This window comes from Panulirus ornatus, chromosome 58 (assembly GCF_036320965.1).
Source record: "Panulirus ornatus isolate Po-2019 chromosome 58, ASM3632096v1, whole genome shotgun sequence".
Taxonomy (NCBI): Eukaryota; Metazoa; Arthropoda; class Malacostraca; order Decapoda; family Palinuridae; genus Panulirus; species Panulirus ornatus.
In genome coordinates, this window is record NC_092281.1 from 4,202,167 (window position 1) to 4,227,872 (window position 25,706).

The window sequence follows — 25,706 nt, forward strand, 5'->3', positions numbered from 1 at the left end:
GTGGATCTGGCAGCGGATGGAACCATGGAAGCGGAAGTGGATCATAGGGTGGGGGAGGGGGCGAAAATTCTGGGGGCCTTGAAGAATGTGTGGAAGTCGAGAACATTATCTCGGAAAGCAAAAATGGGTATGTTTGAAGGAATAGTGGTTCCAACAATGTTGTATGGTTGCGAGGCGTGGGCTATGGATAGAGTTGTGCGCAGGAGGATGGATGTGCTGGAAATGAGATGTTTGAGGACAATGTGTGGTGTGAGGTGGTTTGATCGAGTGAGTAACGTAAGGGTAAGAGAGATGTGTGGAAATAAAAAGAGCGTGGTTGAGAGAGCAGAAGAGGGTGTTTTGAAGTGGTTTGGGCACATGGAGAGGATGAGTGAGGAAAGATTGACCAAGAGGATATATGTGTCGGAGGTGGAGGGAGCAAGGAGAAGAGGGAGACCAAATTGGAGGTGGAAAGATGGAGTGAAAAAGATTTTGTGTGATCGGGGCCTGAACATGCAGGAAGGTGAAAGGAGGGCAAGGAATAGAGTGAATTGGAGCGATGTGGTGTACCGGGGTTGACGTGCTGTCAGTGGATTGAATCAAGGCATGTGAAGCGTCTGGGGTAAACCATGGAAAGATGTGTAGGTATGTATATTTGTGTGTGTGGACGTATGTATATACATGTGTATGGGGGGGGGGGGTTGGGCCATTTCTTTCGTCTGTTTCCTTGCGCTACCTCGCAAACGCGGGAGACAGCGACAAAGTATAAAAAAAAAAAAAAAAATGTGTATATGAGTGGATGGGCAATTCTCTCTCTGTTTCCTGGCACAACCTTGCTGACGCGGGAGACAGCGATTAAGTATAATAATAATAATATAATAGTCTCATAGGTATGTTTACATGTTCCGTGAGAGAAGGGATTTCATTAGGATGGGTCAGGTGTTCTTCATAGGAGGGGCTGGACAGGTACAATAAGAGTGGGTTTTCTTAAAAGTGCATCGGAGATAATTTTGAGGCATTACACATGACAGCTTAAGAATTGGCGTGAGTGATGTGGCCCTTCTTTGTCTGTCCCTGGCACTACCTTGCTAATGTTGATACAGCAATTATGAAAAAATCAATATCCTTATGAAAATTCAAAAACATTTTCCAGGTAAAATTGAGGGAACGAAACGCATGAAATATCATGAAAGACTGAGAGAATTTGAACTCTACAGTCTAAAATGAATTAGAGAAAGATTCTTTTTTTTAAATCATGTTTGCAAATATCAAGTAAATCTTCACAGAAATAAGAATTCAAAAAATGAACACCATAGGTAATTAAATGTACAAGAATTCTTTAAAAATAACAAAAAAGGCATCAAAGAAAAGTATGAGAGCCTGGCAAGAAAGATAGAGATAGTCCTCAATGTTTTTCCCAACAAGATTAGAAAAATATAGAAAAGTAAAAACTGAGACCTTCAAAAGAATATTCAATGAACAACTAAGAGCAGTTTCAAATGAACCTAAGAGAGACAACTATGTTGTGTGGGGCTCCAGAAAACAACAGTATACTTTGGGAAAAACACCAGAAATAAGCTGCATAAACGACAGCAGTAACAGGGACAGTAGAAGGCTAATGAGCAGCAGCATTGAGTTGGTGATAGCTTACAAAACTGCTGAGCAGAATTACATTGTTAATTTTTTTTTTCTAGACAACCCAGTTATGGGCCAATCAGGCCTCCTGTTGTCTGTCTTTCTCATTTAAACTCATATAAACAAGGAAGATATGTGGTAAGCACCATGTGCAAGCCTTGTACTTCCTTTGTATCTCTCTCTGAGACTCAAAAATGGATCTTTCCCTATAATGAACTCTGATTAATGATCTTTAGTACCACTGCCCTACTTCTGTTTTTTCACAAAAAAATATGAATAACAACTTGCCATGATTAGCAAAAAGTCCTGATCCACGAGCAATTGCCAGTAACTGTTTTGCTGCATTATGATGTAACGACATTCTTCTTTCTAGTCCAAAATGTGAAAATACCTCAGTGAGAGGTCTTCCAACATTGCCTTCTGGAACCTCAACACCTGTTAGGAAGGACAGCGTAGATGCTAGGTCAACTTGTTTCACTTCACGCACTTTGCCAGATCTGAGAAATATATCAGTATCAAATAGGATCTGTCAGATTATATTACTTCAGCATAGTAGCAAGACAAATTAGTCTAGAAAAATGAAAAATGAACATTAAATGGCAAATCATCAATGATTTTTACAAAAATTATGCCCTGCCTAAATAATCTGACATCAAACAACATGACAGAATTCTATGTACAATGATGATCTTTCAGTCCACATGATGAAATGAAAGTGCCCCATGCACCTGCCATATGATAGCTCACACGAAACATGCAACCAGACCCATTCCTGGGTTAGTGCTATAATAGTGCTCCTTGGAAAAGTCAAATTTTCTGAGTTAATTCTGTCACTGAACTTCACTTTTCCTATTTTATGATAACAAAAAGAAAAGTAAAGTAAAGAGTAAATGTGAATAAGAGCAAGGTAATTAGGTACAGTAGGGTTGAGGGTCAAGTCAATTGGGAGGTAAGTTTGAATGGAGAAAAACTGGAGGAAGTAAAGTGTTTTAGATATCTGGGAGTGGATCTGGCAGCGGATGGAACCATGGAAGCGGAAGTGGATCATAGGGTGGGGGAGGGGGACGAAAATTCTGGGAGCCTTGAAGAACGTGTGGAAGTCGAGAACATTATCTCGGAAAGCAAAAATGGGTATGTTTGAAGGAATAGTGGTTCCAACAATGTTGTATGGTTGCGAGGCGTGGGCTATGGATAGAGTTGTGCGCAGGAGGGTGGATGTGCTGGAAATGAGATGTTTGAGGACAATGTGTGGTGTGAGGTAGTTTGATCGAGTAGGTAACATAAGGGTAAGAGAGATGTGTGGAAATAAAAAGAGCGTGGTTGAGAGAGCAGAAGAGGGTGTTTTGAAATGGTTTGGGCACATGGAGAGAATGAGTGAGGAAAGATTGACCAAGAGGATATATGTGTCGGAGGTGGAGGGAACGAGGAGAAGTGGGAGACCAAATTGGAGGTGGAAAGATGGAGTGAAAAAGATTTTGTGTGATCGGGGCCTGAACATGCAGGAGGGTGAAAGGAGGGCAAGGAATAGAGTGAATTGGATCGATGTGGTATACCGGGGTTGACGTGCTGTCAGTGGATTGAATCAGGGCATGTGAAGCGTCTGGGGTAAACCATGGAAAGCTGTGTAGGTATGTATATTTGCGTGAGTGGACGTATGTATATACATGTGTATGGGGGTGGGTGGGGCCATTTCTTTCGTCTGATTCCTTGCGCTACCTTGCAAACGCGGGAGACAGCAGCAAAAAAAAAAAAAAAAAAAAAAAAAAGTATTTTGGGAGCAGCTGAGTGAGTGTGTTAGTAGTTTTGATGCACGAGACTGGGTTATAGCAATGGGTGATTTGAATGCAAAGGTGAGTAATGTGACAGTTGAGGGAATAATTGGTGTACATGGGGTGTTCAGTATTGTAAACAGAAATAGTGAAGAGCTTGTAGATTTATGTGCTGAAAAAGGACAGGTGATTGGTAATACCTGGTTTAAAAAGAGATATACATAAGAGTAAGTATGTAAGTAGGAGAGATGGCCAGAGAGCATTATTGGATTAAAGTAGGAAAGATGGCCAGAGAGCATTATTGGATTAAGTGTTAATTGATAGGCATGCGAAAGAGAGACTTTTGGATGTTACTGTGCTGAGAAGTGCAACTGAAGGGATGTCTGATAATTATTTTGTGGAGGCGAAGGTGAAGATATGTAGAGGTTTTCAGGAAAGAAGAGAGAATGTTGGGGTGAAGAGAGTGGTGAGAGTAAGTCAGCTTGGGAAGGAGACTTGTGAGAGGAAGTACCAGGAGAGACTGAGTACAGAATGGAAAAAGGTGAGAACAAAGGACGTAAGGGGAGTGGGGGAGGAATGGGATGTATTTAGGGAAGTAGTGATGGCTTGCGCAAAAGGTGCTTGTGGCATGAGAAGCGTGGGAAGTGGGCAGATTAGAAAAGGTAGTGAGTGGTGGGATGAAGAAGTAAGATTATTAGTGAAAGAGAAGAGAGAGGCATATGGACGATTTTTGCAGGGAAATAATGCAAATGACTGGGAGATGTATAAAAGAAAGAGGCAGGAGGTCAAGAGAAAGGTGCAAGAGGTGAAAAAGAGGGCAAATGAGAGTTGGGGTGAGAATCATTAATTTTTAGGGAGAATAAAAAGATGTTTTGGAAGGAGGTAAATAAAGTGCATAAGACAAGGGAACAAATGGGAACATCAAAGAAAGGGGCAAATGGGGAGGGGATGACAAGTAGTGGTGATGTGAGAAGGAGATGGAGTGAGTATTTTGAAGGTTTGTTGAATGTGTTTGATGATCGAGTGGCAGGTATAGGGTGTTTTGGTCGAGGTGGTGTGCAAGGTGAGAGGGTTAGGGAGAATGATTTAATAAACAGAGAAGAGGTAGTAAAAGCTTCGTGGAAGATGAAAGCCGGCAAGGCAGCTGGTTTGGATGGTATTGCAGTTGAGTTTATTAAAAAAGGGGGTGACTGTATTGTTGACTGGTTGGTAAGGTTATTTAATGTATGTATGACTCGTGGTGAGGTGCCTGAGGATTGGTGGAATGCTTGCATAGTGCCATTGTACAAAGGCAAAGGGGATAAAAGTGAGTGCTCAAATTACAGAGGTATAAGTTTGCTGAGTATTCCTGGGAAATTATATGGGAGGGTATTAACTGAGAGGGTGAAGGCATGTACAGAGCATCAGATTGGGGAAGAGAAGTGTGGTTTCAGAAGTGGTAGAGGATGTGTGGATCAGGTATTTGCTTTGAAGAATGTATGTGAGAAATACTTAGAAAAGCAAATGGATTTGTATGTAGCATTTATGGATCTGGAGAAGGCATATGATAAAGTTGATAGAGATGCTTTGTGGAAGGTATTAAGAATATATGGTGTGGGAGGCAAGTTGTTAGAAGCAGTGAAAAGTTTTTATCGAGGATGTAAGGCATTTGTACGTGTAGGAAGAGAGGAAAGTGATTGGTTCTCAGTGAATGTTGGTTTGCGGCAGGGGTGTGTGATGTCTCCATGGTTGTTTAATTTGTTTACGGATAGGGTTGTTAGGGAGGTGAATGCAAGAGTTTTGGAAAGAGGGGCAAGTATGCAGTCTGTTGTGGATGAGAGAGCTTGGGAAGTGAGTCAGTTGTTGTTCGCTGATGATACAGCGCTGGTGGCTGATTCGTGTGAGAAACTGCAGAGGCTGGTGACTGAGTTTGGTGAAGTGTGTGAAAGAAGAAAGCTGAGAGTAAATGTGAATAAGAGCAAGGTTATTAGGTACAGTAGAGTTGAGGGACAAGTCAATTGAGAGGTAAGTTTGAATGGAGAAAAACTGGAGGAAGTGAAGCATTTTAGATACTTGGGAGTGGATTTGGCAGCGGATGGAACCATGGAAGCGGATGTGAGTCATAGGGTGGGGGAGGAGGCGAAAGTTCTGGGAGAGTTGAAAAATGTGCGGAAGTCGAGAACATTATCTTGGAAAGCAAAAATGAGTATGTTTGAAGGAGTAGTGGTTCCAAAAATGTTATATGGTTGCAAGGAGTGGGCTATAGATAGAGTTGTGCGGAGAAGGGTGGATGTGCTGGAAATGAGATGTTTGAGGACAGTATGTGGTGTAAGGTGGTTTGATCGAGTAAGTAATGAAAGGGTAAGAGAGATGTGTGGTAACAAAAAGAGTGTGGTTGTGGTTGAGAGAGCAGAAGAGGGTGTTTTGAAATGGTTTGGTCACATGGAGAGAATGAGTGAGGAAAGATTGACAAATAGGATATATGTGTCAGAGGTGGAGGGAATGAGGAGAAGTGGGAGACCAAACTGGAGGTGGACAGATGGAGTGAAAAAGATTTTGAGTGATCGGGGCCTGAACATGCAGGAGGGCGAAAGACGTGCAAGGAATAGAGTGAATTGGAACGATGTGGTATACCAGGGTCAATGTGCTGTCAATGGATTGAAACAGGGCATGTGAAGTATCTGAGGTAAACCATGGAAAGTTCTGTGGGGCCTGGATGTGGAAAGGGAACTGTGGTTTCAGTGCATTATACATGACAGCTAGAGACTGAGTTTGAATGAATGTGGCCTTTGTTGTCTTTTCCTAGTGCTACCTTGCGCACATGCGGGGGGAGGGGGTTGTCACTGTATGTGTGGTGGGGTAGCGACAGGAATGAATAAAGGCAGCAAGTATGAATTATGTACATGTGTATATATGTATATGTCTGTGTGTGTATACATATGTATACATTGAGATGTATAGGTATGTATGTGTGTGTGTGGACGTGTATGTATATACATGTGTATGTGGGTGGGTTGGGCCATTCTTTTGTCTGTTTACTTGTGCTACCTCGCTAATGTGGGAGACAGCGACAAAGAATAATAAATAAATAAATATATTTCACCATTTTGTACAATTTGTATTCAGGAAGAAATGATCATTACATCTTTGGTATTCAGGTTAAATTCTAAATATCAATGTCTGTGACAACCTCACCTAGCACATTGCCATCCTAGAGCAGGAACAAGCAAAATTGCTCCATCAGTTTCCCTGGAGGAATATACAAACCTTTCCACCATGCACTTACTATGAAGGGAAGAATGCATCAACTCTGTAACACTTATAATACAGATGTGTTAGGACATATCATCACTGAGTACAATGATTTTAATATAAAACAAGCAAGGGTGGAAATTGCAGCTAAATAACTGTAGTATCCCACAAGAAATGGTACAACCAAAAAGACTGCTCTCAATAAACAATGGCAAAACTACGTTAGAATTATATTGTATGTCCAAAGTTATCAACCTGTTATGTCAAACTATTCTGAGGCTTAACCATTAATCATTATTCTTTGTTTAAAGCCAGTCAATCAATTTTCTAAGCACTGAAATACAACTCCACTTACATTATGTGGTAACTTTTGCTATTAAACTTTGATGCAGGACTTTACTGAGTGCTTTCTGAAAATCTAAATAGATGACATCACCTGTTTTACTTCCATGATACATGCTGATAATATCATATAAGAAATGTAGACTTATCAGACATTCATGATTTTGTCAAAAAACCATGCTCAGAATAGTTTAAATGGTGGTCCTCTATAATCTTATCTCAAACGATGGTTCCTAGAAAATTACCACCTACAAATGTTGGGTAAAGGCAGGGCCTTGAAACTTTTTTTGAATACTGGTATTACAATGGCTAATTTCATCTTCATCAACTTACTCTGTTTATATTTTTTGCTCCTTTTAATGTCTTTGAATACAAATGACACATGTCAATATGCAGAAGAATGTTTTCCTCTCCTAGTAATGGAACTAGAACCAGAATATGAATTGTGTCTTCCAAGGAAAGTATTGATGAAAAACTTACCTAAGAGATCTGCAATGGCTTCACTGTCTTGAACCAAGTCACCAATTTCCATGATCAATTGACCATTTGTCTGGGTAATTATTTTCTTCCTTCTAAGATCACTATTAAATTTCTTACCTATTTTAAACTAAATATGCTTCATATCTATTTATTCATTTATCTATTATACTTAATTGCTGTCTCCCGCATTAGAGGTAGTGCAAGGAAACAGAAAAAAGAATGGCCCAACCCACCCAAATACACATGTATACACATAAACACCCACACACGCACATTTCAATGTATACATACATATACATATACAGACATATACATATATACACATGTAAATATTCATACTTGCTGCCTTCATCCATTTCCATCGCCATCTTTTTTTTTTTTTTTTTTTTTTTTTTTTTTTTTTTTTCCAAAAGAAGGAAGAGAGAAGGGGGTCAGGTGAGGATATTCCCTCAAAGGCCCAGTCCTCTGTTCTTAATGCTACCTCGCTATCGCGGGAAATAGCGAATAGTATGAAAAAAAAAAAAAAAAAAAAAAAAAAAAGTGCTAGGAAAAGACAAAAAAGGCCACAGTCATTCACACTCAGTCTCTAGTTGTCATGTGTAATGCACCAAAACCACAGCTCCCTTTCCACATCCAGGCCCCACAAAAGTTTCCATGGTTTACCCAAGACGCCTCACATGCCCTGGTTCAATCCATTGACAGCACGTTGACCCCAGTATACCACATCATTCCAGTTCAATCTATTCCTTGCATGCCTTTCACCCTCATGTATGGTCAAGCCCCAATCACTCATCCTTTTCACTCAATCCTTCCACCTCCAATTTGATCTCCCACTTCTCCTTCCCTCCACCTCTGATGCATATATCCTCTTTGTCGATCTTTCCCCACTCATTCTCTCCATGTGACCAAACCATTTCCAAACACCCTCTTCTGCTCTCTCAACCACACTCTTTTTATTACCACATATCTCTCTTACCCTTTCATTACTTAATCAAACCACCTCACACCACATATTGTCCTCAAACATTTCATTTCCAACACATCCACCCTCCTCTGCACAACCCTATCTATAGCCCATGCCTCACAACCATACAACATTGTTGGAACCCCTATTCCTTCAAATATAACCATTTTTTGCTCTCCGAGATAACACTCTCGCCTTCCACACATTCTTCAATGCTGCTAGAACCTTCACCCCCTCCCCCACCTGGTGACTCACCTCAGCTTCCATGGTTCCATCCGCTGCTAAATCCACTTCCAGATATCTAAAACACTTCACTTCCTCCAGTTTTTCTCCATGCAAACTTACCTCCCAACTACCTAGTCCCTCAATCCTACTGAACCTAATAACCTTGCTCTTATTCACATTTACTCTCAGCTTTCTTCTTTCACACATTTTACCAAACTGTCACCAACTTCAGCAGTTTCTCACCTGAATCAGCCACCAGTGCAGTATCATCAGCGAACAACAACTGACTCACTTCCCAAGCCCTCTCATCCACAACAGACTGCATACTTGCCCCTCTTTCCAAAACTCTTGCATTCACCTCCCTAACAACCCCATCCATAAACAAAGTAAACAACCATGGAGATATCACGCACCCCTGCCACATAAACAGCCATGGAGATATCATGCACCCCTGCCACAAACAGACATTCACTGAGAACCAGTTACTTTCCTCTCTTCCTACTTGTGCACATGCCTTACATCCTCGATAAAAACATTTCACTGCTTAGAAGCAGTGCTAGAGCAACTTACCTCCCACACCATATACTTTTAATACCTTCCATAAAACATCTCTATCAACTCTATCATATGCCTTCTCCAGATCCATAAATGCTACATACAAATCCATCTGTTTTTCTAATTATTTTTCACATACATTCTTCAAAGCAAGCACCTGATCTACACATCCTCTACCATTTCTGAAACCACACTGCTCTTCCCCAATCTGATGCCCCGTACATGCCTTTACCCTCTCAATCAATACTCTCCCATATAATTTCCCAAGAATACTCAACAAACTTATACCTATGTAATTTGAACACTCACCTTTATGCCCTTTACCTTTGTACAATGGCACTATGCATGCATTCTGCCAATCCTCAGGCACTTCACCATAAACCATACATACACTGAATATCCTTACCAACAAGTCAACAACAGTCACCCCCTTTTATCATAATTCTACTTCAATACCATCCAAACCCACTGCCTTGCCGGCTTTCATCTTCAGCAAAGCTTTCACTACCTCTTCTCTGTTTACCGAACTATTCTCCCTGACCCTCTTACTTCACACACCACCTTGACCAAAGCACCCTATATCTGCCACTCTAGCATCAAACACATTCAACAAACCTTCAAAATACTCACTCCATCTCCTTCTCACTTCACCACTACTTGTTATTACCTCCCCATTAGCCGCATTCCCCGATGTTCCCATTTGTTCTCTTGTCTTACACACTTAATTTACCTGCTTCCAAAACATCTTTTTCCTACTTACAATGTGATGCAACACATAAAAATATCAGAAAACAAGATAAAACAGGTACTCATCCCCCCTTAGTACTTTGTATGATGTCCCATGGCCTTAATGCAATCCTGAAGGTGCTTGGGAACAGATGCTTCAAGATCCTGAAGGTATGTAGGGTCAAGGTGGTCCCAAATAACTTGGATGGTGGCCTGGAGCTTAGGAATGCTGGATGTATCCCGCCCACACAACTGTGACTTTATAATCAATCATAAAGTTCTCAATAGGGTTAAAGTAAGGTGAATTACCTGGCAAGTCCTGAATGTATGTCACATAACAAAATGCAAACCAATCACATATCAATTTAGCAGCGCAGCATGGTGTACCATTTTGCATACAAATATCACAAACAGTCTTCTGAAAAACAATCAAATAATTCATCACACAACAGCTCCAGGTATTGATTCTGATTCATAGTCACATTTTGAGGTAAAAACACAAGACTTCCAACATCATTATAGCCAAAGCCACCAAACCACTGGCGAGTCTGGAAATTTTACAGTTGCTTTAATGTACTTAGGGTTGTAAGGGTCATTACCTGGCCTCTGGTACCCTTTGCCTCTATGGCTGCCAGTAACATCAAATGCAGTCTCACCAGCCCATAACACTTTCTTACACTTTTCGTCATCCCACTGTAAATATTTCTTTGCAAATGCATGTCTATTCTTGCACTGGCAGTGTCAGAGGCAGTTTATTGCAAGGCATAGACATCTTGAATTTCAAATCATCATGAAGCCGACTACAAACAGTACATACAAACACATGACCAAGTAGCCTCGGATTGTCTTCCTTTAACTGTCATGCAGAAATATGTGGATTCTTGTCTACATATGTTTGAAGGAATAGTGGTTCCAACAATGTTGTATGGTTGCGAGGCATGGGCTATGGATAGAGTTGTGTGCAGGAGGGTGGATGTGCTGGAAATGAGATGTTTGAGGACAATATGTGGTGTGAGGTGATTTGATTGAGTAAGTAATGTAAGGGTAAGAGAGATGTGTGGAAATAAAAAGGGCGTGGTTGAGAGAGCAGAAGAGGGTGTTTTGAAATGGTTTGGGCACATGGAGAGAATGAGTGAGGAAAGATTGACCAAGAGGATATATGTGTCGGAGGTGGAGGGAACGAGGAGAAGTGGGAGACCAAATTGGAGGTGGAAAGATGGAGTGAAAAAGATTTTGAGTGATCAGGGCCTGAACATGCAGGAGGGTGAAAGGCGGGCAAGGAATAAAGTGAATTGGATCGATGTGGTATACTGGGGTCGATGTGCTGTAAATGGATTGAATCAGGGCATGTGAAGCATCTGGGGTAAACCATGGAAATTTCTGTGGGCCCTGGGTGTGGAAAGGGAGCTGTGGTTTTGGGCATTACTGCATGACAGCAAGAGACTGAGTGTGAACGAATGGGGTCTTAGTTGTTTGTCTTTTCCTAGCGCTACCTCGCACATGAGGGGGGAGGGGGATGTTATTACATGTGTGGCGAGGTGGCGATGGGAATGAATAAAGTCAGACATTGTGAATTGTGTGCATGTGTTTATATGTATATGTCTGTGTGTGTACATATATGTGTACATTGAGATGTATGGGTATGTATATTTGCGTGTGTGGATGTGTATGTATATACATGTGTATGGGGGTGGGTTGGGCCATTTCTTTCGTATATTTCCTTGCGCTACCTCGCAAACGTGGGAGACAGCGACAAAGCAAAATAAATAATAAATATGAATATTGTCTACTTGATGTTGGATAATCTTCAGAGTGCATTGGGAAGTGATACAAAGTTATTAATTTCTTCAGGGTAGTAATGTCAATGCCAACACCATCAATGATGCGCTTTGTCCATCTTTGCTCACACTGTAGTGCCAACCCTGTAGTTTCAGCAATTTCTTTATTACACTTCCCTGCCTTGTACAAGGGTACAAAAGCAGCAAAAACCCATCACAAGGCAAACATGGGTAAGGTAAAAAAGTGGCTGTCAGGGTTACTACAGAAAAAACATCCACCCACCAGAGTAGCTCCAGGCAGACTGACTACCCCCTATTGTTACCCTGCCAGGACTGTCTCTTACTTTTTCTATACAAAAATTAGTTTACCATGATGAGTATTCTCTCTGAGTTTCTTATTTGCTGCTTCCTTAGAAAATAAGTAGTTCTTTCTCTAATGGTTCCATCACTTTGGCCTAATGATGTTTTACTGATGTTTTTCCAAGCTACGTTCCTAATGTTTTGGTTGATAATTTTTTTTTTTTTTTTTTTTTTTTTATACTTTGTCGCTGTCTCCCGCGTTTGCGAGGTAGCGCAAGGAAACAGACGAAAGAAATGGCCCAACCCCCCCCATACACATGTACATACACACGTCCACACACGCAAATATACATACCTACACAGCTTTCCATGGTTTACCCCAGACGCTTCACATGCCTTGATTCAATCCACTGACAGCACGTCAACCCCTGTATACCACATCGCTCCAATTCACTCTATTCCTTGCCCTCCTTTCACCCTCCTGCATGTTCAGGCCCCGATCACACAAAATCCTTTTCACTCCATCTTTCCACCTCCAATTTGGTCTCCCTCTTCTCCTCGTTCCCTCCACCTCCGACACATATATCCTCTTGGTCAATCTTTCCTCACTCATTCTCTCCATGTGCCCAAACCACTTCAAAACACCCTCTTCTGCTCTCTCAACCACGCTCTTTTTATTTCCACACATCTCTCTTACCCTTACGTTACTTACTCGATCAAACCACCTCACACCACACATTGTCCTCAAACATCTCATTTCCAGCACATCCATCCTCCTACGCACAACTCTATCCATAGCCCACGCCTCGCAACCATACAACATTGTTGGAACTACTATTCCTTCAAACATACCCATTTTTGCTTTCCGGGATAATGTTCTCGACTTCCACACATTTTTCAAGGCTCCCAAAATTTTCGCCCCCTCCCCCACCCTATGATCCACTTCCGCTTCCATGGTTCCATCCGCTGACAGATCCACTCCCAGATATCTAAAACACTTCACTTCCTCCAGCCTCTCACCATTCAAACTCACCTCCCAATTGACTTGACCCTCAACCCTACTGTACCTAATAACCTTGCTCTTATTGACATTTACTCTTAACTTTCTTCTTCCACACACTTTACCAAACTCCGTCACCAGCTTCTGCAGTTTCTCACATGAATCCGCCACCAGCGCTGTATCATCAGCGAACAACAACTGACTCACTTCCCAAGCTCTCTCATCCCCAACAGACTTCATACTTGCCCCTCTTTCCAAAACTCTTGCATTTACCTCCCTAACAACCCCATCCATAAACAAATTAAACAACCATGGAGACATCACACACCCCTGCCGCAAACCTACATTCACTGAGAACCAATCACTTTCCTCTCTTCCTACACGTACACATGCCTTACATCCTCGATAAAAACTTTTCACTGCTTCTAACAACTTTCCTCCCACACCATATATTCTTAATACCTTCCACAGAGCATCTCTATCAACTCTATCATATGCCTTCTCCAGATCCATAAATGCTACATACAAATCCATTTGCTTTTCTAAGTATTTCTCACATACATTCTTCAAAGCAAACACCTGATCCACACATCCTCTTCCACTTCTGAAACCACACTGCTCTTCCCCAATCTGATGCTCTGTACATGCCTTCACCCTCTCAATCAATACCCTCCCATATAATTTACCAGGAATACTCAACAAACTTATACCTCTGTAATTTGAGCACTCACTCTTATCCCCTTTGCCTTTGTACAATGGCACTATGCAAGCATTCCGCCAATCCTCAGGCACCTCACCATGAGTCATACATACATTAAATAACCTTACCAACCAGTCAACAATACAGTCACCCCCTTTTTTAATAAATTCCACTGCAATACCATCCAAACCTGCTGCCTTGCCGGCTTTCATCTTCCGCAAAGCTTTTACTACCTCTTCTCTGTTTACCAAATCATTTTCCCTAACCCTCTCACTTTGCACACCACCTCGACCCAAACACCCTATATCTGCCACTCTGTCATCAGACACATTCAACAAACCTTCAAAATACTCATTCCATCTCCTTCTCACATCACCACTACTTGTTATCACCTCCCCATTTACGCCCTTCACTGAAGTTCCCATTTGCTCCCTTGTCTTACGCACCCTATTTACCTCCTTCCAGAACATCTTTTTATTCTCCCTAAAATTTACTGATAGTCTCTCACCCCAACTCTCATTTGCCCTTTTTTTCACCTCTTGCACCTTTCTCTTGACCTCCTGTCTCTTTCTTTTATACTTCTCCCACTCAATTGCATTTTTTCCCTGCAAAAATCGTCCAAATGCCTCTCTCTTCTCTTTCACTAATACTCTTACTTCTTCATCCCACCACTCACTACCCTTTCTAAACAGCCCACCTCCCACTCTTCTCATGCCACAAGCATCTTTTGCGCAATCCATCACTGATTCCCTAAATACATCCCATTCCTCCCCCACTCCCCTTACTTCCATTGTTCTCACCTTTTTCCATTCTGTACACAGTCTCTCCTGATACTTCTTCACACAGGTCTCCTTCCCAAGCTCACTTACTCTCACCACCTTCTTCACCCCAACATTCACTCTTCTTTTCTGAAAACCCATACTAATCTTCACCTTAGCCTCCACAAGATAATGATCAGACATCCCTCCAGTTGCACCTCTCAGCACATTGACATCCAGAAGTCTCTCTTTCGCACGCCTGTCCATTAACACGTAATCCAATAACGCTCTCTGGCCATCTCTCCTACTTACATAAGTATACTTATGTATATCTCGCTTTTTAAACCAGGTATTCCCGATCATCAGTCCTTTTTCAGCACATAAATCTACAAGCTCTTCACCATTTCCATTTACAACACTGAACACCCCATGCATACCAATTATTCCCTCAACTGCCACATTACTCACCTTTGCATTCATATCACCCATCACTATAACCCGGTCTCGTGCATCAAAACCGCTAACACACTCATTTAGCTGTTCCCAAAACACTTGCCTCTCATGATCTTTCTTCTCATGCCCAGGTGCATATGCACCAATAATCACCCACCTCTCTCCATCAACTTTCAGTTTTACCCATATTAATCGAGAATTTACTTGGTTGATAATATTATCCCAAAATTTCATGTCAAATGCAATGTGAAGATCTTTAAAATTTGTAAGTCTAAAATGAGGTATCTCTTCACAACTTTTGTGTTCACCAGCTATACAAGAGGTGGTGAAATTCAACTTAAAAGTAATTTGTCAGTGGTGATCTGTAAAATTTTCTCCAGTCTCAGCATTATAAACAAGATCCTCCTTTGTAGCTTGAACTGTCCAATATGCTGTCATCACAGGTATGTTTCTCACTGTCCTGTATTGGGGAATTATCAAGCATGTTTAAATACAGCCTATGCCCAAAGCTACTGGAAAGGTTCTCTCCCAACTTGATACCATTACAAATTTCTGCTAATTGATCAAACGAGTCTTTCATCAACCTCTGGTGTATGTGTAGGGGGACCGCAAGCTAATCATACTGCTAGCTTTTCCTAGTATCAGTCTCTTTTGTTATTATCATAGGATATTTTCTAAAAAACCCACTGAAGTGAACTTTGGGGCAACCACACGAACAATGATCACAGTGACAAAATTGAAAAATGTGCCATAAATACCCTACCCTGTTATGTAGTGTTAAACTAGTACCTAAAAATACCATTTCTACATGAATAAAAAAGACCCTGCAATGGAGGGTAATGTAAATCATATATGAAAATAAATGTGAATAAGAATATTAACAAAGAAATTCAAAGTGAAAAAGTGTATCAATAACAAAATGTAATATAAGAGCAACTTACATTTGCTTATCAAAAGTGTTCGAGAATAGCAAAGCAGATGTGGTAACCTCCGAATGTGAAGACCCTCCATGTCCACCTGCATCACTCATTCCATGATCACCGCACAATAACACTAAGTATCTGTGCCCCTGAAAATCATGCCTTGTTAACAATTAGATTTGAGCATTCCAGTATCGCATGAAAAGAACATACATCTCTGGAAAATCATATCTTTGAGAAAAGGTACTGTGAGTACACACATCAATTCATACAAGAAATTGGCTATGGATTTATACAAAAAAGAGATAGCCTAATTCTTCAAATTCTTTTTAAACTTAATTCCCTCTCCTCTTGAGACATCACAAACAAATATTGGCCTCATTTGCTCGCATCACCTTTCTGACTTTAACGCTTACAATACCAACATGTCAAGGAGCACACTAAGATGAGAGGAACTGATACAGCATCACTGCCAGATCTCATCTTCATACATACTAGCATTAATAACAAGAATATTATATATGGCACTCCCACTGGAAGAAATGACTATGTAATACTCAAGTCTGACTATGAGGTAAATGAGGACATTTAAAGGAGAAGAGATAAAATAGGACATAAAGAGGAGATAAATCAAGGAGATTACACAAGCTTCAAAAATTTTTATTGCAAGACAGATTAGGAAATGGAGTTCAGTAGCCAGGAACCAGGATTTTGCAATGAAAAGCTCTGTGAAATTTACAATGGGGCAGTAGAGTATAAATTTCACAATGAAGGAGTAGTGGCATGGGTATCTCAATACAGAGGGAAAGGTAAGGTTCAATCAAAGATGTCAAAAAGCAAAGGAGCTTTGATATGTGCAATGGCAGAGATATAGATGGCACTCCAGTCAGACAGCACTTGCAAAATATAAGAAAGCACAAAATGAGTATAACAGTATAAGAAAGGAGTAACAAATAAATGTTGTAAAGAATACTGTGGACTAAGCAGTAGAAAATCTAAAACTTTTCCATGAATTCATCAGGTGTCAGTTTTCATTTAAGGAGCAGCAAATCAGACTTAGGGATTCTGAGGATAAAATCTGGATGATGTAAGGATATATGAGGAACTGAATAACAAGTTCAATGGTGTTTTCACAATAAAACATCCCACAGCTCCAACACCAGCAAGATGGAAGGGGGAGAAGGTTTTGGAAATCAACGACATATCTAGAAAAGATATTAACACAAAACTAAAAGTATTTGATTCATGGTCCTGAAGAAACTTCACTAAATGTGATGGCACTAAATGTGATAAATATCACTTGAATTACTGACACATATATCCTCTTTGTCAATCTTTCCTCACTCATTCTCTCCATGAGACCAAACCATTTCAAAACACCATCTTCTGCTCTCTCAACCACACTCTTTTTATTACTACTCATCTCTCTTACCCTTTCATTACTTACTCAATCAAACCACCTCACACCACATATTGTCCTCAAACATCTAATTTCCAGCACATCCACCGTCATCCGCACAACTCTATCTATAGCCCACACTTCGCAACCATATATCATTGTTGGAACCACTATTCCTTCTAACATACCCATTTTTGCTTTCCAAGATAACGTTCTTGACTTCCACACACTCTTCCACACTCCCAGAACTTTCGCCCCCTCCCCCACCCTATGATTCACTTCCACTTCCATGGTTCTATCTGCTGCCAAATCCACTTCCAGATATCTAAAACACTTCACTTCCTCCAGTTTTTCTCCATTCAAACTTACCTCCCAGTTGACTTTACCTTCAACCCTACTGTACCTAATATTAACCTTGCTCTTATTCACATTTACTCTCAGCTTTCTTCTTTCACACACTTTACCAAACTCAGTCACCAGCTTCTGCAGTTTCTCACACGAATCCACCACCAGCGCTGTATCATCAGTGAACAACAACTGACTCACTTCCCAAGCTCTCTCATCCACAACAGACTGCATACTTGTCCCTCTTTCCAAAACTCTTGCATTCACCTCCCTAACAACCCCATCCATAAACAAATTAAACACCGATGGAGACATCATGCACCCCTGCTGCAAACCAACATTCACTGAGAACCAATCACTTTCCTCTCTTCCTACACATACACGTGCCTTACATTCTCGATAAAAACTTTTCACTGCTTCTAACAACTTGCCTCCCATACCATATATTCTTAATACCTTCCATAAAGCATCTCTATCAACTCTATCATATGCCTTCTCCAGATTGATAAATACTACATAAAAATCCAATTGATTTTCTAAGTATTTCTCACACACATTCTTCAAAGCAAACACCTGATCCACACATCCTCTACCACTTCTGAAACCACACTGCTCTTCCCCAATCTGATGCTCTGTGCATGCCTTCATACACATTCGCCATTTCCCATGTTTGCGAGGTAGCGTTAAGAACAGAGGACTGAGTCTTTGAGAGAAAATCCTCACTTGGCCCCATTCTCTGTTACCTTTGGAAAAGTAAAAACTGGAAAGGAGGATTTCCAGCCCCCCGTTCCCTCCCCTTTTAATCACCTTTTACGACAAGCAGGGAATGCATGGGAAATATTCTTTCTCCCCTATCCCCAGAGATAATATATTCATTTATTTATTTATTTTGCTTTGTCACTGTCTCCCGCGTTAGCGAGGTGGCGCTAGGAAACACACGAAAGAATGGCCCAACCCACCCACATACACATGTATATACATACACGTCCACACACGCAAATATACATACCTGTACATCTCAACGTATACATATATATATATATATATATATATATATATATATATATATATATATATATATATATATATATATATATATATATATCCCTGGGGATGGGGGATTAAGAATACTTCCCACGTATTCCCTGCGTGTCGTAGAAGGCGACTAAAAGGGGAGGGAGCGGGGGGCTTGAAATCCTCCCCTCTCTTTTTTTTTTTTTTTTTTTTTTTTTTTTTTTTTCCAAAAGAAGGAACAGAGGGGGCCAGGTGAGGATATTCCAAAAAAGGCCCAGTCCTCTGTTCTTAACGCTACCTCGCTAACGCGGGAAATGGCAAATAGTTTAAAAAAAAAAAAAAAAAAAATATATATATATATATATATTTTTTTTTTTTTTTTTCATACTATTCGCTATTTCCCGCGATAGCGAGGTAGCGTTAAGAACAGAGGACTGGGCCTTTGAGGGAATATCCTCACCTGGATATATATATATATATATATATATATATATATATATATATATATATATATATATATATATATATATACAGACATATACATATATTGCTTCTATATGTTAGAAGCAGTGAAAAGTTTTTATCGAGGATGTAAGGAATGTGTACGTGTAGGAAGAGAGGAAAGTGATTGGTTCTCAGTGAATGTAGGTTTGTGGCAGGGGTGTGTGATGTCTCCATGGTTGTTTCATTTGTTTATGGATGGGGTTGTTAGGGAGGTGAATGCAAGAGTTTTGGAAAGAGGGGCAAGTATGAAGTCTGTTGGGGATGAGAGAGCTTGGGAAGTGAGTCAGTTGTTGTTCCCTGATGATACAGCGCTGGTGGCTGATTCATGTGAGAAACTGCAGAAGCTGGTGACTGAGTTTGGTAAAGTGTGTGGAAGAAGAAAGTTAAGAGTAAATGTGAATAAGAGCAAGGTTATTAGGTACAGTAGGGTTGAGGGTCAAGTCAATTGGGAGGTGAGTTTGAATGGAGAAAAACTGGAGGAAGTAAAGTGTTTTAGATATCTGGGAGTGGATCTGGCAGCGGATGGAACCATGGAAGCGGAAGTGGATCATAGGGTGGGGGAGGGGGCAAAAATTCTGGGAGCCTTGAAGAATGTGTGGAAGTCGAGAACATTATCTCGGAAAGCAAAAATGGGTATGTTTGAAGGAATAGTGGTTCCAACAATGTTGTATGGTTGCGAGGCGTGGGCTATGGATAGAGTTGTGCGCAGGAGGATGGATGTGCTGGAAATGAGATGTTTGAGGACAATGTGTGGTGTTAGGTTGTTTTGATCGAGTAAGTAACGTAAGGGTAAGAGAGATGTGTGGAAATAAAAAGAGCGTGGTTGAGAGAGCAGAAGAGGGTGTTTTGAAATGGTTTGGGCACATGGAGAGAATGAGTGAGGAAAGATTGACCAAGAGGATATATGTGTCGGAGGTGGAGGGAACGAGGAGAAGAGGGAGACCAAATTGGAGGTGGAAAAATGAGTGAAAAAGATTTTGTGTGATCGGGGCCTGAACATGCAGGAGGGTGAAAGGAGGGCAAGGAATAGAGTGAATTGGATCGATGTGGTATACCGGGGTTGACGTGCTGTCAGTGGATGGAATCAAGGCATGTGAAGCGTCTGGGGTAAACCATGGAAAGCTGTGTAGGTATGTGTATTTGCATGTGTGGACGTATGTACATACAAGTGTATGGGGGTGGGTTGGGCCATTTCTTTCGTCTGTTTCCTTGCGCTACCTCGCAAACGCGGGAGACAGCGGCAAAAAAAAAAAAAAAATACATATATACACATGTACATAATTCATAGTCTGCCTTTATATATATATATATATATATATATATATATATATATATATATATATATATATATATATATATTTTTTTTTTTATTATACTTTGTTATTAGGTACAGTAGGGTTGAGGGTCAAGTCAATTGGGAGGTAAGTTTGAATGGAGAAAAACTGGAGGAAGTAAAGTGTATTAGATATCTGGGAGTGGATCTGGCAGCGGATGGAACCATGGAAGCGGAAGTGGATCATAGGGTGGGGGAAGGGGCGAAAATCCTGTGAGCCTTGAGGAATGTGTGGAAGTCGAGAACATTATCTCGTAAAGCAAAAATGGGTATGTTTGAAGGAATAGTGGTTCAACAATTTTGTATGGTTGTGAGGCGTGGGCTATGGATAGAGTTGTGCGCAGGAGGGTGGATGTGCTGGAAATGAGATGTTTGAGGACAATGTGTGGTGTGAGGTGGTTTGATCGAGTAAGTAACGTAAGGGTAAGAGAGATGTGTGGAAATAAAAAGAGCGTGGTTGAGAGAGCAGAAGAGGGTGTTTTGAAATGGTTTGGGCACATGGAGAGAATGAGTGAGGAAAGATTGACCAAGAGGATATATGTGTCGGAGGTGGAGGGAACGAGGAGAAGTGGGAGACCAAATTGGAGGTGGAAAGATGGAGTGAAAAAGATTTTGTGTGATCGGGGCCTGAACAAGCAGAAGGGTGAAAGGAGGACAAGGAATAGAGTGAATTGGATCGATGTGGTATACTGGGGTTGACGTGCTGTCAGTGGATTGAATCAGGGCATGTGAAGCGTCTGAGGTAAACCATGGAAAGCTGAGTAGGTATGTATATTTGCGTGTGCGGACGTGTATGTATATACATGTGTATGGGGGTGGGTTGGGCCATTTCTTTCGTCTGTTTCCTTGCGCTACCTCGCAAACGCGGGAGACAGCGACAAAGTATAAAAAAAAAAAAAAATATATATATATATATATATATATATATATATATATATATATATATATATATATATTTTTTTCCATACTATTCGCCATTTCCCGCGTTAGCAAGGTAGCGTTAAGAACAGAGGACTGGACCTTTGAGGGAACATCCTCACCTGGCCCCCTTCTCTGTTCCTTCTTTTGGAAAATTGAAAAAAAAGACTGAGAGGGGAAGATTTCCAGCCCCCCGCTCCCTCCCCTTTTAGTCGCCTTCTACGACACGCAGGGAATACGTGGGAAGTATTCTTTCTCCCCTATCCCTAGGGATATATATATATATATATATATATATATATATATATATATATATATATATATATATATATATATATATATATATGTGCATATATATATATATATATATATATATATATATATATATATATATATATATATATATATATATATATATTATTTTTTTTATATTATTATACTTTGTCGCTGTCTCCCGTGTTTGCGAGGTAGCGCAAGGAAACAGACGAAAGAAATGGCCCAACCCCCCCCATACACATGTATATACATACGTCCACACACGCAAATATACATACCTACACAGCTTTCCATAGCTTACCCCAGACGCTTCACATGCCTTGATTCAATCCACTGACAGCACGTCAGCCCCGGTATACCACATCGCTCCAATTCACTCTATTCCTTGCCCTCCTTTCACCCTCCTGCATGTTCAGGCCCGGATCACACAAAATCTTTTTCACTCCATCTTTCCACCTCCAATTTGGTCTCCCTCTTCTCCTTGTTCCCTTCACCTCCGACACATATATCCTCTTGGTCAATCTTTCCTCACTCATCCTCTCCATGTGCCCAAACCACTTCAAAACACCCTCTTCTGCTCTCTCAACCACGCTCTTTTTATTTCCACACATCTCTCTTACCCTTACGTTACTCACTCGATCAAACCACCTCACACCACACATTGTCCTCAAACATCTCATTTCCAGCACATCCATCCTCCTGCGCACAACTCTATCCATAGCCCACGCCTCGCAACCATACAACATTGTTGGAACCACTATTCCTTCAAACATACCCATTTTTGCTTTCCGAGATAATGTTCTCGACTTCCACACATTCTTCAAGGCCCCCAGAATTTTCGCCCCCTCCCCCATCCTATGATCCACTTCCGCTTCCATGGTTCCATCCGCTGCCAGATCCACTCCCAGATATCTAAAACACTTCACTTCCTCCAGTTTTTCTCCATTCAAACTCACCTCCCAATTTACTTGACCCTCAACCCTACTGTACCTAATAACCTTGCTCTTATTCACATTTACTCTTAACTTTCTTCTTCCACACACTTTACCAAACTCAGTCACCAGCTTCTGCAGTTTCTCACATGAATCAGCCACCAGCGCTGTATCATCAGCGAACAACAACTGACTCACTTCCCAAGCTCTCTCATCCCCAACAGACTTCATACTTGCCCCTCTTTCCAAAACTCTTGCATTTACCTCCCTAACAACCCCATCCATAAACAAATTAAACAACCATGGAGACATCACACACCCCTGCCGCAAACCTACATTCACTGAGAACCAATCACTTTCCTCTCTTCCTACACGTACACATGCCTTACATCCTCGATAAAAACTTTTCACTGCTTCTAACAACTTTCCTCCCACACCATATATTCTTAATACCTTCCACAGAGCATCTCTATCAACTCTATCATATGCCTTTTCCAGATCCATAAATGCTACATACAAATCCATTTGCTTTTCTAAGTATTTCTCACATACATTCTTCAAAGCAAACACCTGATCCACACATCCTCTACCACTTCTGAAAGCACACTGCTCTTCCCCAATCTGATGCTCTGTACATGCCTTCACCCTCTCAATCAATACCCTCCCATATAATTTACCAGGAATACTCAACAAACTTATACCTCTGTAATTTGAGCACTCACTCTTATCCCCTTTGCCTTTGTACAATGGCACTATGCATGCATTCCGCCAATCCTCAGGCACCTCACCATGAGTCATATATATATATATATATATATATATATATATATATATATATATATATATATATATACATATATATATATATATATATATATATATATATATATATATTTTTTTTTTTTGCTTTGTCGCTGTCTCCCGCGTTTGCAAGGTAGCGCAAGGAAACAGATGAAAGAAATGGCCCAACCCACCGCCATACACATGTATATACATACGTCCACACACGCAAATATATATACCTACATAGCTTTCCATGGTTTACCCCAGACGCTTCACATGCCCTGATTCAAACCACTGACAGCACGTCAACCCCGGTATACCACATCGATCCAATTCACTCTATTCCTTGCCCTCCTTTCACCCTCCTCCATGTTCAGGCCCCGATCACACAAAATCTTTTTCACTCCATCTTTCCACCTCCAATTTGGTCTCCCACTTCTCCTCGTTCCCTTCACCTCCGACACATATATCCTCTTGGTCAATCTTTCCTCACTCATTCTCTCCATGTGCCCAAATCATTTCAAAACACCCTCTTCTGCTCTCTCACCCACGCTCTTTTTATTTCCACACATCTCTCTTACCCTTACGTTACTCACTCGATCAAACCACCTCACACCACACATTGTCCTCAAACATCTCATTTCCAGCACATCCATCCTCCTGCGCACAACTCTATCCATAGCCCACGCCTCGCAACCATACAACATTGTTGGAACCACTATTCCTTCAAACATACCCATTTTTGCTTTCCGAGATAATGTTCTCGACTTCCACACATTCTTCAAGGCTCCCAGAATTTTCGCCCCCTCCCCACCCTATGATCCACTTCCGCTTCCATGGTTCCATCCGCTGCCAGATCCACTCCCAGATATCTAAAACACTTTACTTCCTCCAGTTTTTCTCCATTCAAACTTACCTCCCAATTGACTTGACCCTCAACCCTACTGTACCTAATAACCTTGCTCTTATTCACATTTACTCTTAACTTTCTTCTTTCACACACTTTACCAAATTCAGTCACCAGCTTCTGCAGTTTCTCACATGAATCAGCCACCAGCGCTGTATCATCAGCGAACAAAAACTGACTCACTTCCCAAGCTCTCTCATCCCCAACAGACTTCATACTTGCCCCTGTTTCCAAGTGGGGAGGAATGGGATGTATTTAGGGAATCAGTGATGGATTGTGCAAAAGATGCTTGTGGCATGAGAAGAGTGGGAGGTGGGTTGATTAGAAAGGGTAGTGAGTGGTGGGATGAAGAAGTAAGATTATTAGTGAAAGAGAAGATAGAGGCATTTGGACGATTTTTGCAGGGAAAAAATGCAATTGAGTGGGAGATGTATAAAAGAAAGAGACAGGAGGTCAAGAGAAAGGTGCAAGAGGTGAAAAAGAGGGCTAATGAGAGTTGGGGTGAGAGAGTATCATTAAATTTTAGGGAGAATAAAAAGATGCTCTGGAAGGAGGTAAATAAAGTGCGTAAGACAAGGGAGCAAATGGGAACTTCAGTGAGGGGCGCAAATGGGGAGGTGATAACAAGTAGTGGTGATGTGAGAAGGAGATGGAGTGAGTATTTTGAAGGTTTGTTGAATGTGTTTGTTGAATGTGTTTGTTGAATGTGCTAAAATTACAGAGGTATAAGTTTGTTGAGTATTCCTGGTAAATTATATGGGAGGGTATTGATTGAGAGGGTGAAGGCATGTACAGAGCATCAGATTGGGGAAGAGCAGTGTGCTTTCAGAAGTGGTAGAGGATGTGTGGATCAGGTGTTTGCTTTGAAGAATGTATGTGAGAAATACTTAGAAAAGCAAATGGATTTGTAAGTAGCATTTATGGATCTGGAGAAGGCATATGATAGAGTTGATAGAGATGCTCTGTGGAAGGTATTAAGAATATATGGTGTGGGAGGAAAGTTGTTAGAAGCAGTGAAAAGTTTTTATCGAGGATGCAAGGCATGTGTACGTGTAGGAAGAGAGGAAAGTGATTGGTTCTCAGTGAATGTAGGTTTGCAGCAGGGGTGTGTGATGTCTCCATGGTTGTTTAATTTGTTTATGGATGGGGTTGTTAGGGAGGTAAATGCAAGAGTTTTGGAAAGAGGGGCAAGTATGAAGTCTGTTGGGGATGAGAGAGCTTGGGAAGTGAGTCAGTTGTTGTTCGCTGATGATACAGCGCTGGTGGCTGATTCATGTGAGAAACTGCAGAAGCTGGTGACTGAGTTTGGTAAAGTGTGTGGAAGAAGAAAGTTAAGAGTAAATGTGAATAAGAGCAAGGTTATTAGGTACAGTAGGGTTGAGGGTCAAGTAAATTGGGAGGTGAGTTTGAATGGAGAAAAACTGGAGGAAGTGAAGTGTTTTAGATATCTGGGAGTGGATCTGGCAGCGGATGGAACCAT

General features: G+C 41.0%; 1 protein-coding gene across 3 annotated transcripts in view; it reads right to left on the reverse strand.

The window, feature by feature from the left end:
- LOC139766856 (GPI ethanolamine phosphate transferase 2-like) overlaps positions 1–25,706 on the reverse strand; it is a 110,396-nt gene that overhangs the window by 27,110 nt on the left and 57,580 nt on the right. For all 3 annotated transcript variants that reach the window (XM_071695814.1, XM_071695813.1, XM_071695815.1), the window contains 2 exons: positions 15,837–15,964; positions 1,903–2,111 (listed from right to left, as the gene is read on the reverse strand). In XM_071695814.1, coding sequence (XP_071551915.1) covers positions 1,903–2,111; positions 15,837–15,964 — 337 coding nt within the window. The remainder of the gene's footprint in view (positions 1–1,902; positions 2,112–15,836; positions 15,965–25,706) is intronic.